Source organism: Aythya ferina (genome assembly GCF_964211825.1).
Source record: "Aythya ferina genome assembly, chromosome: 1".
In the NCBI taxonomy this organism is placed as follows: domain Eukaryota; kingdom Metazoa; phylum Chordata; class Aves; order Anseriformes; family Anatidae; genus Aythya; species Aythya ferina.
In genome coordinates, this window is record NC_140296.1 from 109,093,830 (window position 1) to 109,112,408 (window position 18,579).

Genomic DNA, 18,579 nt, shown 5'->3' on the forward strand with positions numbered 1-18,579 from the left:
AAATCTACACCAAGCCTTTCCCTTTTCTTGTCTTGTGCCATGCTGATACATTGTGATATGCCAAAAATAAAAATCAAAGGTAGGAAAAAGCTTTTACCATTTTCAGATGTTTATATGCAACTTAGTGATTAATAGGACTATTAGCATCTCAATAAAAAAAAAAAAAAGTACAATAACAGCATATCTTTTTTTTTTTTTTTTTTTTGGAATTTGGTTTTGTAGTGTCATACTGTCATGCTCTTTCACATTTGCTTGATAATAGGGTATCTGTGGTGTCACTGCTAACGCAAATAGGAATTTCAAATCAGATTAAATAAAACTTGAGTAACCCTAGGTTTGCAGGTTAAATCATTTCATATGCTATAGATGATGTGTGTTTTGTATTAGGCAACTGCAAGAAACAAGGAGTCGTATTTTCCTTTCCTCACTATGACTGTGACCAGTCTTTCTTCTTCCTGAGGAGAAAAATGTTTTGTGTACAGGTGTTTCTTTCTGTGTATAGGTGTTTCTTTCTTGTTTCTCCTTGTAAGTGGTGCCCCTTCCATTCATGTAAAATAGTTTGATTATGAGGGTATATCTTGGCTGGTAAAATGTTCTGAAAATTAAAGATCTCCTGCAAATACTTCATTCTGCATGAATTCATAATTTTTATATTGTATATCTTTTTAAAGTCATAACCAGAAAGTTAATTCCAGAATACAGGAAAATATTTTTAAGTTTTTAGGATGTATTACAGGCTTTTCTATAGGGCTTTTCAATTATATTTAAAACATTCTCTTTGACTTTTTTTTTCTAAAGAAAGTTCTGTTTTAGGGGCAGCATTATTGCATTTCAGAAATAATATCCTGTAAAATGCCTATAACAAGTTATTTTAACTGAAAGCCCATTGTAGCTTTCTTATTATGATTTCAAGCTTCTGCAACAATAAAAGTGTTCTTATTCAAATGTATATCATTGCATTCATACCTTTAATAGCAGCATTCCATCATATCAACCTATAAATAGGCAAAGAAACAATTGCACAGAGTACTTGTTATTCATCTTCAATATTTTTTATTTCATTGTTAGGTATCAGACTTTGGAATACTCTTATGGAGTACCTGCATTGAATAGAGAAGAAAAAAGTTATTTCCTTGGAGCTTACACATACTTTCTATCTGTATTTTCTTGTGATATAAAAATTTATAGTTTTAGTTCCATTGGTCATTTTTATTGCCTTCTTGAAGACAATGAAAATCGCACAAGGCTTCAAATAAAAGCATCTCCAAGCGTAAATTAAATCTAGGGTGTAGTCTTTTGTAAGCAGAGAAGAATGTACTCTTAGATAATACATCTTTTTTTTACTGTATATCAATAAGATGTCTATTTTCTTTTCTTCCTAGATACACCTTTAGTTAAAATCATTTCTTCCAATTCATGGCCCGAAGAAGGACAATCTATAATTTTGACTTGTGAATCCAAAGGAAAACCAGTGTAAGTGATTTAACAAGTAATATGTTTTGTTATTTTCTTTATTCTGCTGTGATTGCAATCTTCAGCTGCAGAAATCTGCTGTTTTTGTCTCGTCCTGGGGTGTAATGTAATCTCTGGGATAGAAATCCCCTTGAAGCCTGTCTTCATTAAATGTCTATAGAAGATTGGTCTTTTACTTTGTCATTTATTTTAGTTTTCAGGAAGAATTCCAGCTGTGATTTTTTTTTTTATTATTATTATTGGTTTTTTTCAGTCATGTGTATCAACCTGAAAGGAGTACAGGCTTAATCAGTCACTGTTTACATCACTGAACTGATGGTAGGAGAGAGAATGTCTCATGAAAATCTTCCCACATCAAGTAGCCTCAGAGAAAATATATTGAACCTTCTGGATTCTTTAGCTGTCATTTACAAGGGAATTTGAAGTTTAATGACATGTGCAAGTTGGCTACTTGTTTCTGCTGGAGTTTTAAAAGATGTAGTCTGCTTTAAGAGTAAAAACTGTTTTACTTGGAATTTAACATCTCTGCCACCAATATTTTTAAAGGCAGATCTGCAGAGATAAACTCTTGCATAGAATCTACTGTTTAAATAGACATCTCTTGCTAAAATAGCATCTCTGATGAGCTGTTATGCATTTACCCATGAAGAAACATAAATAACCATGTTGCTTAATAAGAATGGAATTTCTTAAACATGAACCTACTACTAAAAAGATTAATATGGTAATGGTGATCTGCAGCTTTAGAATGATCTCAAAAATAATAGTGCAAACGTGTTTTATTTCTGGAAAGGGTGCAAATTATGTGCCCAAAATCACGTCACTTGAGGAAGATTTTCTCATTGGTATAATTTTATTGACTTCATAGAATTAATATAGGTAGCTTAATATAGGTATCTTAAGTCAGATTTAGGTAGAATCAGGCATTTAAGTCTGAAATTTCTATTTTGAAATCATTTAAACTCCCTAAGTACCTTTCTTTTATAGATGATATGCCTGTATCATTTTAAAGTAACTCTTGATTTTGACTGAGCTGATAAACACAGCATCCTGATCATGCTTCTACCCTACCTGAGACAAGAACACTAAAGTTCCTTCATAGTAGGTCTTATATGGTGCTTAATGCAATTGGTCTTCAGTGTACCTATGTGCTTCTGAGTTACTGTGTGTTTCTGAGATATCTATATAGGTATCTCACAAAATTCATATGCAACCACCTTTTGTCTTTAGTGTATACTTGAAGGAGAAAGAATTTATCTTTTAATATTCCCCTAAGTATCAGGGGATACAGAGGTGGTGAACCTATTACTTTCAAATTTAGTGGAAGATATGCAAGAGTTTAATTTTAGGAAAAAAAATCAGCCCTGATTGCCCTGAGTTGCAATTTGGTAGGTAGTATTTAGGGTTTTCCTTATCTCAGTGTTTTCCACATGACTTAACAGGTGACAACTACATGCTGAGTTCTCTGTTTGGCACATTGACTTCAGGGATCCTAGGTTCAGGAGTTTGATTTTCACTATTGATTTAACATTCACAATAGGGGTAAAAACTTAGAAGTAAGGCGGCCATTACAAACTTTTAATTACCTGTTGTTTGTTTCAGGGGAGGGCCAGTTTGGCCCTTTACACTTGGAGTCTTTAAATACTAAGGAAGTGTGGACGTTATCTGTTGTTTTCTTCATTTTGGAATGTATAGTTTTGTGAGACAGATAGCTGGATGATTGGACAAATGGATGAAACTGGGGGGTGGGGGGAAAGGAGGTGTGGCTGTGGAGATCAGGTACATAGTAACAACTAAGTGTTCTAGTCCTCCATTTTCACTTACCTCTGAGTACTGGAACAAAGAGGCATGATGCTTTTCAGTTTCTGAGGGTGTGGAAACTATCTCAACTATCTTTAAACATCTGTACAGTACATATTTGCATCTGAGCTGCTCACATGGGCTTCTGCTACTTTTTCTCTGCTGACTACATGGAGTTTAGATGCTAACTTAGTCAGATTTCTACCTCTGTATTTTGGGATACCAAAGATAGATGTCTAAATATAGATATCTATATCTATATCAAATTTAATATCTATGTTCATTTTTGGTTAGCTTAATCTTGCTCTTTATCTATGACTTATAACCACATTTTCATAATCTTTACTGAAAATGGGCTAATATTTTTTCACTTTTTTTTTTTAACAATAATGCTATTGTTAAAAAGAGGCAATTAATTTTCTCACATATTAGATTTTCTTCAAGACACCAGTGTTTGTGACTCATTTCTGAAGGCAGTAAAGAACTATGAAACTTGTATGTTTTAGCTTGACATACAATATTCTGTATTTAGTACAGTAATATTGTAGATATTTTTATATGTTATCATTAGGAGATACTAATTGAAACACCATAATTAAAAAGCATCTTCAATTGAGATGATTACTGAGTTTTTTATTATTTTTTAATATTAATTTAGAAGAAAATATTTTAGAAGAAAACTTAGTTGCAGCCTTAATGGATTCAACTAAAATATTACATATGGTTGTGAAAGGGGAGCCAAATAAAATTCTGCACCTCTCAAGGCAGGGCACCTCTATACAGTAGCTTTTGGAGCCCAAATATTTGTGCCCATACATGCACCTCTGATTGTCCATTTCACAAGAACTGCCTACATCAGCTGTTCTGTATTGCTTCAGCCTTTCATGGAGCAAAGCCAGTAAAAAATAAGCATCCTCCTGGGAGCAGTTTGCAGTTGCTTAGCATGAGAAACAGCAATGTCATTCTCCCAGTCTACATTATGATTAACTTCTGGTAAGATATTGGAGAGGTCCACAGAGCCCAAATACTTCAGTGTCAGAAGATAAGTGATGAGCTGTAGGCTTCATGGAGAGCTCAGAGCCAGCTGTGGTCCTTCATAGCCATTTACACACCATGGGTTAATATCTGTCCACTGTCCACTATCCACTCTCCTGTTTCCTGTAAGTAGCAGTGACTCATACCATTAAGCGAACATTTACTATAGGTACACTTCTCTCTATCTCAGAGCAGTTTTCAGAGTGTTAGAGATGAAAATGGAGAAAGAGTGAAACTGGCTTGTAGCTGTTGTGACATTCATGATACAGATGGCTGCTGCAGAGTACTTCTTTTACAAAAGGGAAAGGCAGAATGAGGCTATAGCTGGAGTATACTCACCACATCTTTGCCTTTTGCCAAGCCTTTCCTGGCAATGATTCTGTCCTTCATGCTATGTGCATCATGGATTCCTTCATACTGCCTTTCAAAGCTACAACACAGTTCTAAGGAAAAGCCCTACCTAACTTAATGCCTTGTAGCAGGGATTGGGAGGGAAGCCTTATTCACACTAACATCTCTAGGAAATCAGCTGCCCTCTGCATCCCCTTTCAAAACAAAATCATCCAGAGATTTATCAGAGAAGTGGGAAACAACAGTCTACAATGTGTAAGAATTGGAGAACTAAGGCTTCAGGGTATAAGTTTTGGGTTGACCAGCTGGTGGCCATGGCTTTGACAGAGATTTAAAAAAAAAAAAAAAAGTCTCAGTCACTTGGATGTGCATAGCATAGGTTGCTGTAATGTGTTTAGACAGGCTCCCAGATTCTGAGGCTTCTTGCTGCTATGTGTGGAAGTGCTTCTCCTCACATTTCTGGTCTTTGACCAGATAGAGAGTTGTTGGAACAGGAGTGCTGAGAGTGGGCTGAGGGGGGAAAGAGAAGTGGGGGTGTAGGAGAAGGAGTGGAGAAGGAAGATAAAAAGGCAAATGAACCATTCTGAATGAGCCAGTGAGGCAACATGAGAGAGGGTAAGAGGAGATCTTCAAGGTCTGTGACTGTGCTGTTTTTCCTCTCTGCTTATCACTGTGAGGATGAAGACAGCTCTGATTCTGATCATGGTCCTATGCTTATTAGTATTAGGGGAATTACATTGGAGGCAAGAGTTGTTCTTCTGGGTAAGCACTGGATTACTATTATAGCAGAGTGGTGATACCAGTAAAAAGATTGGGACAGGTTTCCTGCCTGTTTTGTAACAATTTTCCAGAGGCAGGCTGTGTGGTGGATTACTAAAGTGTCGCAGATTGTTATATGCTCTGGCACAGTTCCCTCTGGTATACGTGTTGTGGCTGGTGAGACTTCAAGCAGAGGCAGGATGCCTCAGAGGTGACAGGGAAGTTACTGCTAGATCTGTTAGTCTTTGGGTTTGCCTTTTTGGCCTCTGAGGTGACATGTTTCATAACACCAGTCCCACATGGCATGGATGACTTTACTGTTCACAATATCAGAATGGGAATGGTAAGGTGGTGAAGTGGCTTCCTTACACAGTGTCTTTGAAAAGGTCTCTTGCTTCTGTGTGCAACTCTGGCTAAGTTTATTCCCTTCAGGATCTACTGTCAAAACCTGAGTGTTCTCTAAAAATTTCAGATTGCACACATGGGTTTAGACCTCATTGTTTGATGTTCGGGCACCAGTTATAGACAGCTGTGGAAGGCTGTTTTGGGGAATATTATATGTATAAGGAGACAACATTCTCAATTAAAATGTTGTGATGGTGGAAAGGAAAAAAGAAAATAACAACCGTTACTTTACCACAAAGACTATTTTTTAAACAGACCTTATAAACATAACTCACTATGGAAACGTAATATTTGAAGTGAAATTTAGCTAGCATTTGTGAGGATTGTTGTCTGTTTGATGTCCAGCTGGCAGACCAAATTTGAAAGTTTTATTTTGAAAAAAAATTCAAAATTGAAAAAAAAAATGCAAAAATTTGAAAAAATGTTCATTTTCCAAAGAACAAAATTTAAATCAGCTCCAGAAATAACAGATCTCCTTGTTATGAAGTCATATTCAATGTCTAGATGTTTCTGTAGACATATTGCCAGATAATATTTTATTTAAATAAAAAAAAAAAAAAAGCTGTAAAAATATAAACCAAAAAAAAGGTTTCAAAAAGGTTTTGAAAAGCCTGTGCTTTTTAATTGCAAGTTATAGCTTTTATGTACAATTCTATCTGAACAGGATGGTCTAATGACTCAACACTGCTCCAAAAGTGAACTCAGATCTTTCCAATAGTGAAAGAGAGGTTCAATATTTGATATTTTTAGTCATCATTCTCACTGAAGCATGCCTGAAATACTTTTTATTTTTATTTTTATTTTTATTTTTATTTTTTTGAGTCATTTCATGAAGGACCTCAAAATATAATAGAATAATTAGGTCACAGGGAACAAAGAGGGAGTTGTCTGTCTGCCATGTGCAGTTGAGGTCTTTCCATTCCGTGTAGCTCAAGGGAATCACATTATATATTGACTGACTAATGTAAAGTAAATACTTGATCTTGCTGAAATAAATAATAAATATTTTTGTTTCGGGAGAAGAATCATACATATCCCTCAGAATAATAATATTTGGAATATTGTCATGAAAAAGTTACTGAGAAAAGGACTACCAGTAGTAAACACTATTTTTTTTATATACCGAGTAATTAAAGTGTAGTCAAATAAACATTGTAATATCAGAAAAATTGATCGCTTTTAATAGTGAATGTACATTGAACTTAGAACACTCTAAGGCTTGTGTAAACAAAGTGTATGGTATCACCACAGAAAATGAAATGAAATATCTGTTTTTCCAATACCCACTTGAAAAAGACTCCCATGAGTAAGGCAAACATTTTGCAAAGTCTGATGGAAAGAAGTACTAAGACAGAGAAATACACAACACCACTCTCTCAGTGACCCCAGAGAATGGCTACTTCATTTGAGAAGGACCTGATAGGGCTCTCGGTGAAAAGAAAACTTAGAGTGAAGATAGTTGACCTGTTTTCAGTCACCTGAAAACAGCAGAGCATGGGGCTCATGCTGGTTCATGTTTAGCCTACTGTCAGCTAGGACTCCCAGCTTTTTTTCAGCCCAGGTGCTAGATTCTGAAAATATCCTTGCTGAATTTCCTCTTGTGAGGAACCTGTTGGCCTGTTTGTCCAACCTGCAGAGATCCCTCTGAATGATGGCCCTCCCCTCAATTGTGCTGAAAACAGCCTCGGTTTGGTGTCAACAACAACTCCTTAGCTACATCTTTGATATTAAACAGTAAAACAGGATAGGACATGGGAAAGACTCCTGAAGAAGTCTACTTGTAACCAGCCACAAGGCAGTGTCCCTTTAGCCCAGTCGTCCAGACAGTTTTTCACCCATTAGTAGTATATGCATCCAAGTCAGTTGTAACATCCCAGCCTAGGTATGAGGATACCATAGGAGACTGTGACCAAAATCTTACCAAGTCAAGGCAGATGACATCCCCTGGTCTTCCTTCATCTACAGATGCAGTCATTTCTTCAGAGTTTTCAGTGTCTGGTAACTAGAAATCTATTGAAACATTTACTTCATGAATTGTTTTGCCATTGACTCAAGGATAAAATGTAATATAAATAAAAGAGTAGAAAATCTCTCCTTCCTCAGAATAGTTGCCTCGATTCAAACTAATTCCAAGTGGAAAGATCTCTGAACCTAAGGAAAGTATTTGGAAAACTGCTTGAAGCAACACATTCAAATTTCCTGACTTGCATTATAATATAAGAAATGTCCAGTACTTTGTTTCCTGAAAACTTTGACGTTATGGACAGGAGATAGCCTTTGGAGATGATTCCTGACTCCTTCAGTGGAATAGTGGTTATGAATGGTAGTTACAAATTATCTGTATGACTAAGGTCTTATTTGGTGCATGCCCTCAGATCACGTAATTAAATTTTGTACATAGTTTCTAAATTTTCCACATGTGTTTCTTCCCCATAGCATCTGAGAACCTAGCAAATTATTACATGTTTATTTTTATCACAGCTGTGGACAATTAGAGTATTCAATTGCCTCCAATTTACAGATGGGAACTGAAGCAGAAAAAATCCTACAATGAAAATCAACAAAAAATACCATGTTTTTTATGACTGATGTTGAACACAGTCCCTGTTTTCCCAAGAGTATTTGATGTGACATAGCATCACAGTCAGAAGATAGCTCATCATTGGTTTGAATTGTAACACTGAGTTCTTAGCACATCTACAAATCTATGCTGAAGAGTCTGAAATCAGAGACACAGAAAATAACAGAAACCCACTTGACATTCAGCTGTTAACATTTTGGTGTAAGTAGTTTGCCAATATTGCTTTGAAACTATGTTGTAATGGCAGGGTTAGATTCTGATTCATTAGTCTAACAGCCAGCTTTTTATCCACGTACAATTCTTTCTTTACTTCTTTGACATGATAGCCTTTTCAACTTCTCTATCAGATGAGATGGAGGTTCTGTAAGCAATTACCTCATTTTCTACATAAATTCTATTCATTGCAGAATACTGTCTGGACTGTGTCATGAATACCTAGCAGCCTAGAAAGGAATGCTAGTATCAACTCCACCTGTATGAATTATTGTAATGAATCTGGAAAAGCATGCATGTTTCTCTGTTTATAAATCACCTTGCAGAATGAATCCACAGCCCAAGCTGGACTCTCAGTCAGTATCAATAAATATTAAAGATTTGGAAAATTGGATGAATTTGTCCATATCCAGTATGAAATACTATTCTAGTAAAATGTGAATGTGATATCAAAGTATTTCTGCCTTAGCTTTATGTATATTTGTTCATAAGAAATCACAAATTGTAAAAGTCTTTTTCCAGGTTTCTCTGGAAAGAATCACCTACAACTGCAATAAAGTAGGTGAAAAGAAAGAAGGAAAACTAGATACTGGACTTTCACTGTTGCATGTTTAGATTTGAATGATCTTTGTCTCAGGTGGAAAAGTGGATGGCTTTGAATTTTGTCATAACTGGTGCACTTTTAACAAACTGTGACTCTCCCCATCCTCCTTTGCCTTGATTCTAGAACTAGCACAGTCCTCTAATACCTCTCAATAAGTCAAGTATACATTTTTTCTCAGTTTTATGCCTTCTGAATACTGTAGGTTTACAGTTAAGTTTCCAGGGACACATGTTGCAGACAGCTTTGAGATTCTACAAATACATTCTTAAATAAAGGCTACCATATGAGACAAAGTATCATATCTGTGCTTCAACAAAGGCAAAAACCCCTTCTTGCGGTTCTCCGCCCTGTGTTCCTTATCAGTGTGGAACAGCTCTGAGGTTGGCTCAGGTTCTCCTATTCTTACCTTTCAACTTTGGGATTTTCTGCTGAAACTTGCAACCTCTATTACTGTCTGTTCCGAGTTCTCTTTGAATTTGGTCTCATGAACAATTAGTTAGAGCCTGTCTCTTATAAATACAGGTATCTCTGTCCTCTTTCTCTCCCATGATTTTTTTATGTTTCTTGAAAAGTTTGTCTTTTTTTTTTTTTTTTTTTTTTTTTTTTTTTTTTTTTAAACAGTGTTTTTTCATCTCTGTATTTAGGCTCTTTTCATATTTGTTTCTGTTTGGAGAAGTGTGAACTTCTGTTTCTCCAAGAGAAACTGTTTATATTTGAGTAGGTGATTGATTACTCATAAACAGCCTACTATTAACTTGATCTGATGCCATGTCAGCTAATCTTAATTGTTGTATCTGATGGTTATTGTTAATCACATAGAAAATTTTCATCATGAACAAAATTTGTAAGATTCTCTAAGAACTGCACTGAAATGTTATTGAACAGTTAACCATGTAGTTTCTGCACCCACACAGGCAACAGAGCATATATATAAGAAAACTGTATCAGTATTAAACAGTATATTTCAGAGCTCTTTCAGTGAGGAAGGTTCAGAGAAAATATATCATTTGCAACATAGACTAATCACTTAGCATGTGACATAGACCAGGTAAGAAGTTTTGTAGTTCATAATACGCATAACTGCTAACAGTGGTGAACCTTTTGAGTATGCAAATTCAATGACTAATTTATATTTAAAATAATTCTAGTTAATAGTCACTGATACCAGTCCAAATCTTTGTTGAAGCCAAACTTGGCAACACTGGCCAGCATTTTGTTGTAATTACTTTCTTTGGATAGTTTGCCAATTTTTAAATTATTTTCATTTTAAAGGAGTTCATTCTAATGATATCTCTTGCCTTGATTTAGTAGGCATCTGTTATATGCTGTGTTGAGTGAGTGTTCATTTTCCATAAAATGTTCTAAAATCTTATGAAGAATATCATACGAACAGTAAAGAAAAATTTTCCGAGTGAAACATTCCAGAAAAGTAGTTTGGTAGGCTTTGCAACAAAAAGCCAATTATTTTAAAGGATTATGTAAATATTCAGCTTGTAACCTTTTACACCAATATTTCATTGACATTACAACTGCACTGTGGAATTATGCTGTGATATAATAGATAACAGAGTAAGAAGCAGGTAATATTTTTGCTGAGATACAGCATGCATACCTAATAGATTAAATTTCAGTTTGTGTTAAACATCCTGACAGTGTGAGGGGATGTATCTTCATTTCACAGCTGGGACCTTTTTTTTTTTTTTTTCTTTTTTTTTTAGTGTTTTGCAGGGAGTAGGGAAATTGGTGTAATAAAAAGTGTCACACAAAAAGAAACAGGTGGGAGCATTAGTGCCTGTCTAAAAATTACATTTTACAATAAAACCTCCTGCAGTGCTTAAGAACTTCCCCTTTAGTGTTCTGTAAAATGATCACATTGCATAATAGGCTCGATTCAATAATTGCCTTTCCTCTTTTTTTTTTAAATATCCCTTTACTGCAGTGTTTACACATAAAATGTTGCAGATAGTACAGTGTGAAAAACAACTAAAAGCTGCATTTTTTAGTGCTCATTAAATTCATTTTGCATGCGAATGCCTTTTGAAATAATTTTGTCCTTGCTCCGAGTTGAATGCCTAGCAAAGAGCAGCTGAAGGATTTGTGTACAGTGCAAACACATTCTAAAATAAGAGGTCCATAGAATACAATAATAGATACAGTTGAAATATAGCATGTGTAATTCTAATTCAGTGCTAGACTGAAAGGTAAAATGTGAAAAGAAAAATAACAAGTTTTGGGAGAGGCTGAAATACTCGGTGTTTTAGATAATTTAATTTCTGTAGATAAGTGATTAACTACAGTTACAGGTAAACAACCATCAAGAGTAAACACAAGAGAACATGTTAGTATAACTCCATCAGTGCACATCATACAGTATTTGCTCTGTTACGCAACTGTTATGCAATTTAATTATTTGCATATTAATTGTGTAATTAATAGCAATTCAATTTAATTGTTATGTAAAAAAAAAAATGTTACGCAAAAACAAAACAAAACAAAAAGTTTATTCCCTCTATAGCAGATGTGATCTGGAACACTCAGCATCATGGAGAACACCAGATCATTGCGATCTGCATTTCCCCCCATGTTTAATGTAGTATAGCTCCCTGGGAAAGTGTGTGTGCTATAAGCTAACAGGGTAAAACACCATCCTTCCACAGGAATGGAAGTTTGCATTTATGGAACATAAAAACAACTTAAAATCAAATTACGATTATATGATCTCTATATATTTTCAATTTCTTCTTTCCATTTGGTATCCTTTCATTCAAAAACTTGTCTCCTATTTCACATGGTGTTTGTATGGATGGAGAAAGTGCATGGATCTCTCCACACAGAATTTTTTGTCATTAGTCCAGCCAAGTAAGCTAGCTACTAAAGTCTGGAAAACAAAGGTTAAAAAAAAATCCAAACAACCTTTTTAGGTGTGAAAATGTAACCTTAACACAACTCCTTAGTGTAAGAACATAGTCCCAGAACAAATTGAGATGATGAGTTAAAGGAGATTGTGGTCCTAACAGGCATGGAAGGAAGATAGGTAAGAGAATGAAAAAATTAACAGTATTTACTATTAGTGTTATTTTTTTTTTTATTATTTTTTTTTTAATAGTCCTAGTCTCTCTGTATTGCAGGTAAAACCTAGGAGGTTTCTCAGTCCTGTTTTTGGCTAGTTACAATGAAATTTCCAGATTCAAGGCTTGGTATTTAAAGTACCACTGTGCACTGTTTCCAGAACCTATAGTAAAAACCTGAGGAAAGACTGAGTCTGTTATTTGTAGTCTTTCACAGAAGAGCAAAAGTTGCAGGCAGGACGGATGCAGAACCACTTGGAGAAGAGAATTGCCAAGGAACTGCTATTGCTGTTTGCATGGTTTGTCCTTTATTTATGAACCCGCTATAAGCAGCTGAGGGGCTGAGTAGCCACTCCAGGGTTCTGAATGTGGATAACCCAGTTAGGGAATGATCTAGCTGAGACAGCGGTGTGTCTACTGCATTTTAGCTGGTAGCAATGTCAACAGAAAATTTTATGATAGACATTGCCCAGCTGTATGCATATCTGATTTTGTGCGTTATGCAACAGAGGTTGGAGAAAACAGTCTTAAACAAAGGAAGAAAGCACATGTTATTCCTTGTCAAAAAATTGCAAACAAGATGAGAGCGATTAGTGGCCATACATTGGAAAACAGAAGGAAAAAAAAAAAAAAAAGGAAAAAAAAAAAGCAAAAAAAAAAAAAAAAGAAAAGGCAACTAACTAGCAAAGGACAGTAAAATGATATCCTGTGCATCTGCTTCCAGGCTCATCTTGAGTTGCAACATGCCCATATGTGGTGGGTTGACCTCAGCCAGCTGCCAGATGCCCACCCAGCCACTCACTCACTTGTCCTGCTCAACAGGACATGAGTCAAGATAAAGACATGGAAATCAGTTGCCAGTTACCATCACAAGCAGAACAGACTCAACTTGGGGAAAAATAATTAAATTTATTGCCAGTTAAAATAGTGTGAGATGGTGAGAAACAGAGACAAAAGCTCAAACACCTACTCCCCCACCCCATTTTTTTTCCCCCACACTCAACTTCACTCCTTCTTTCCCAACTTCTCTACCTCCCCTTTTGCTGAGCAGTGCAGGCAGAGTGGGGGGCTGTGGCTGGTCTATAACAACTCCTCTCTGCCACTCCTTCCTCCTCACACTTTTCCCCACTTGAGAGTGGGTCCTTTCTATGGGCTGCAGTCCTTCAGGATAAGGCTGCTTACCCACAGGTTCTCCACAGTTCCTTCAGAGTACATTCACCTGCTCCAACATGGAGTCCTCTATGCGCTGTAGTGTGGATATGTTCCCTGGCTTTGTCCTCTCCATGGGCTGCAGGGAAATACCTGCTCTATCATAGTCTTCTTGTTAGGCATTGGAATGGGCTGCCCAGGGAAGAGGTTGAGTCACCATCCCTAGAGGTCTTCAAAAGACGTTTAGATGTAGAGCTTAGTGATGTGGTTTAGTGGAGGACTTGTTAGTCAGAGGTTGGACTCGGTGATCTTGGAGGACTCTTCCGACCCAGATGATTCTGTGATTCTTCACAGCCTGCAGGGGAATCTCTGCTCTGGCTCCTGGTGCATCTCCCCCTGCTCCTTCCTCTCCAGTCTTGGTGTTCACAGGGCTGTTTCTCATGTTATTTTCCTCACTCCTCTCTCTGTCATGCTGCATTTTGCCCTTTCTTACCAATATTTTCCCAGAGGCTCCACGAGCTTGGCTGATGGATTCAGCTATGCCTTGTGGTGGGTCCCCTAGAACCAGCTGTTTCTAGCACAGGACCACCAATGCCCATCCCTCCACAGCCACTCCCAGCACCTTGACACCTACAACCAGTACAGCTTCTCAGTGAGTTTGGGGCAGCCAGCTAAAATCTTGCCAAGGGCTGGTGCACAGTCATACATATACACAGTCATACATATGCACAAGGATTCTGTAATGAACTTTATAATATGGAACTACTGAAAACATGCAGCAAGTTTCCATAGATACATATGTTTTGTTGTTGTTACAATTTTTTATTAATGCTTAAAACACTGTATTGATCACTTTTAAAATGAAATTACAAAACATGGGTCCCCACTCCTTGTCCCATCATGAGAGGGACATCCAGCCACATCTATAACATTAGCAGCAGACTGCTCACTCCAAAGGTGGGTGAGCTGACAAGGTAAGGGAAAGTACGGCTTCACTGGGAATGATAGAATAAAGGTAAGTGAAAGGTGGATATTTTAACTTATTATTGCTATTTTATTGTATTATCATGTTGTTTATTTATTTATTTATTTATTTATTTATTTATTTATTTATTTACTATTGCTTTGAAATATCCCTGGCCTATCTTCTTATTTCATATATGCAGTCTCTAGAATGCTCCAATTGCTCCAGTTTGTCACAGGGAATGGTAATTCAATGGAGTGCTCTGCATTATCTCAGGTCTAAGTTCAGCTAGTTCTTTAAAATGTATTTACTTGCAGTTTGCATCTAGAGGCAAAATAGGAAGTAGACAATTATATGGTAATCAACATCAAAAAGGAGAGCAATATAAAAAAACAAGGAATATTGTTAAAAAGAAGCTAAAAGGGGAAGCTAAGATAATTATTTTTTTTCCAGGGAGCCTGTGAACTGCGCTGGAAAAATAAAAAATAAAATCACAGGGTCAATACATATTACCTAGCAGAATCACTTGAGAAGGAGGAATTGGTGAGGCTAAACAGAAGAGAAAGGAAAGTAATACAAATGCTGAAGACATAATTTGAAAAGCTGAAGTTGTTTTCCAACTGAAAGAGGAGATCCTTGAATTGTTCCCTTGTTCCTTATCCTAACTCCCACCCCCCCCCCCCCAAAAAAAAAAAAAAAAAAAAAAAAGGAAGAAAGAGAACATTTGAAGAATAGCTAGCAAAGGTAATTGAAAGTAGTATTTAACCGTCCTTGAAATATATCAAGAGAAAATGTTCCAGTACATTTGTAGGATCAGCTAAGAATCAAGGTGTAAGAGAAACCCAAATGAATTTGATATATCAAATACTGTGGAAGAAACTGGGTATATTACAGACCGGGTCCTTTTATTTATTTATGTATTTATTTATTTATTTATTGAGGGGCTTATTGGCAAGTTTTTCTTAAATGGACTGAATAGGAGATGTGGAACAAATGGATAAAATGCCAGGAGGACCAAGCGGTTTCACCCTGGAGTTCAAAGGAATCAAGAATGAAATAGATGAATTAAGAACAGTGACAAGAAACTTAACGCTTAAAACTATTGTGCTAACTTGGGACAAAAGGGATTCAGGAGAGATCCCAGAATGCGCAAGTCTGTAGAGCTGACATCTTGTCTTGACAATAGGAAAAACTCTATGCCAGGTGGTGGCCCACTTGATACAAGGGGAAAATATTACAGTGGTTTACAAAATTATAAATGATACAGATATATTTGATAGGGATTGCTGGTTCATTCTCTCTTCAAATAGAAAAATTAAATGCTAAACAAAGCTAGTAAGAACCAGTTTTATAATAAAGCGAGGAGGTCATTCACACAGTGACAGAGTTTTGGAATTTGTTGTCAACAGTTAGGACAGCTGGTAAAAATGCGTCATAGTTCAAGGGAAAGCTGATAAACTTATGTATAAAAGGGAAAACCCTCTAGGTTTGCACTATGCTTGGTGTCAGAAGCACCTGAGATAGTTGTAGGTTGGAATTGTGCTTGCGGAGGCAGCATCGCTGCTTGGCCTGTTCCCTAGACATCTGCTCATCCCTGGTGTTGGAGATAAGGCACTGGGCTAGCTGAACTTTTAGTCTGATCCAGTACAGCTGTTAAGCTTTGAATGTAGACTGTTGTGGATTGCTGACACTAGATGCTAATAGAGCTGGATCCCACTGAGAGCTTGAGGATATCTCCTTTACTGTGCTAAAACTATTACCATGAAGGTACTAATGGATAATTTTCTGTGTGAGAGAAGTTTGTGTGAACTAAAGCACTCCCCTCTGTTTGAAGATAATGATACATTTGGGAAAACAAAAACAAACTCCTCTAAGTAAATAATATTTGTCTTTTTTTCCCTTTATTGTATTACAGTTTCATAAGTTATTTTTAGATGTAAAAGAAATTGACACACCACAGTATAGGACTCAGCTCTGAAATATAAATAATCATAAGTTCCCAATGTATTGTTATTAAGCTTTCATTATATTCTCTTGAAGGCATGAAGCATTTCATTATTTATTGTGATCTAATGCAGTGTGCTTCAACATCAGCTATTTTCTAGAGCTTTTTGACACCACTGAAAAAATGTAACCAATGTACAAAAATATTACAGCATATTTCCACTCCTTTGATGTTCCAATAACTGTTATAAATATTTGGTACTTATTGAGAAGAATCCATATTTCAACTAAACAACATAAAAGTCATTGCTATGGCTAGTTATTAAAGGTCTCTTGTCTAATGAAAAGATCTTCTGCTACATCTCTCAAACTTCATGATGAGCAGTGTTCTTACATGCACTGAAAACCAAGAAGCGCATTGCTTGGTTAATGAGGATTGGTACTGAAGACTTTGTATAGTTCTTGCTTACTGTTAAAGTTGCAGCACTGGTACTTTTATCAGCTCTCTGGGTGCTGTTGCTGCATCTCAAATGCATCAAGGAATTTTAGTTTAATGAAGCTTCTCCTTGACTGTGTCTTACATCAATAGCCACAAGATTTTAAACAAGTACTATTTGGATGAGCAAGTAACTCTGAATCAGATTTTCAACTGTTTACTTAATGGAAAAAGCGGAAGTGAATCAGCCACTCTTCATTTTCCTCTTTGATTCTTGTGCCAGCAAACATTTGACCCTAGCCCAGAAATGCAGCTGGTGTTTCTTAGATGGGATTTCTCAGCTTACTTGTAATAATAGTGACATGGCTTCTTACGAGTACTGGGACACAGCTCTTATTAAAAACAGTGCAAGTTAGGCATATGAATGTCCCTTAGTGTCTCAGCCTGAAATATCTGAGAAGTCTAAAATCTTGACTCCTCAAAGGAAAAAAAAAAAAAAAAAAAAAAAAAGCTCATAATAATCTTTGCTCATTGATATCTTGATATACACTTCTGTCCTCAACTGGTAGTGGGGATATCACCATGAGACATACTATTGATTAAAGAAAAAGAAAAAACAGAACTGAGAATGTTGTGTGACAGAAGTTACCTCCTGTTTCCTCCTTGCAGTCTCTACCAATACCTTTACCTATAGAGTTGCATGAAAAGTGGCACTTTGGCTTGACCTATGCTAGTCTTTGTCTCTTAGCCAAACTGGATTTAGAAAGTATACATTCTTTTTAATCTTATAATATGAAAATGTAAAGTATTTAACACAAATCATGGTGAATTTCTCATCTATTTATTTAATTAGTTATTTTTATTATTTCTGATTAACTGGTATTTTCCTCAGGTCTTGGTACTCTGGCTTGGGATTGCAATGTACTTGTAAACTTTTGTGAAGAACACAATGTTATAAAATGATCTGAAGACATACTAGATGAGAGGATGTTATTTTCCTGTGTTCTATGAAATGCATAGCAACTAAGGTGTGCTCATCCTGTCATTATGCTTTGCTGCTGCTTTCCTATCCTCAGCAGTACTTCATTAGCATTAAGAGCATAGTTCCTGGTTAATCCCAGTAATTTTCAGATGCCATTCTGAGGTATCCACTTGAGCAACATATTATCATAATACTGCTGACATTTGCATGTCTTTGAAATACATTTTTTTTGGCTATTGTCCATTTAATCCACTGCAGTTTCTATTATACTTTGTTCTTATAGTCATGATTTACTTATAGCTGATGAAAAAGAATAATCTACTAATTTCTCAATAGCTCTTAAAGGTTAAGAAGGAATCAACAAGGTGTAAACAGCAGTATAAGAAGCCCGAAGATTTAGCTGTTTGAATACAGACTACATAATTAGAAACCTATAGAACTAGAATTATAACTAAACCAGGCCCTTAAGATTTCTATGTTTAATCAACGTTTTTTCATGTGAATGAAGTTCTTACATGCCATTTATCATCTCAGCTGTACTCTGACAGAAAAGAAAAAACCCCTAAGAACAGCAATAAAACGTTTAAACAAGGTGTGACAATTTTTCTTTATACTCACTTATCTCTGTGTAGCTTCCCCTCTTCTTTTTTCCCCTTTTATCTGAGTGTATGTCTTAGATTATAAATCTGAAAGGAAAGAAATTTGACTTTCTAATTTGCACATCAATAAATGGCACCAATACCAGGCACAACCGGGGAAGGGAGTATATTACAGACATGCTCAGCATTGAGCCAGGGTAGTTCAAGCTCTGAAAT

General features: G+C 36.1%; 1 protein-coding gene across 4 annotated transcripts in view; it reads left to right on the forward strand.

Moving 5' to 3' along the window:
* Positions 1–18,579, forward strand: part of CADM2 (cell adhesion molecule 2) — a 679,737-nt gene that overhangs the window by 570,047 nt on the left and 91,111 nt on the right. For all 4 annotated transcript variants that reach the window (XM_084528767.1, XM_084528769.1, XM_084528768.1 and 1 more), the window contains one exon: positions 1,383–1,473. In XM_084528767.1, the coding sequence (XP_084384893.1) occupies positions 1,383–1,473 (91 nt within the window). The remainder of the gene's footprint in view (positions 1–1,382; positions 1,474–18,579) is intronic.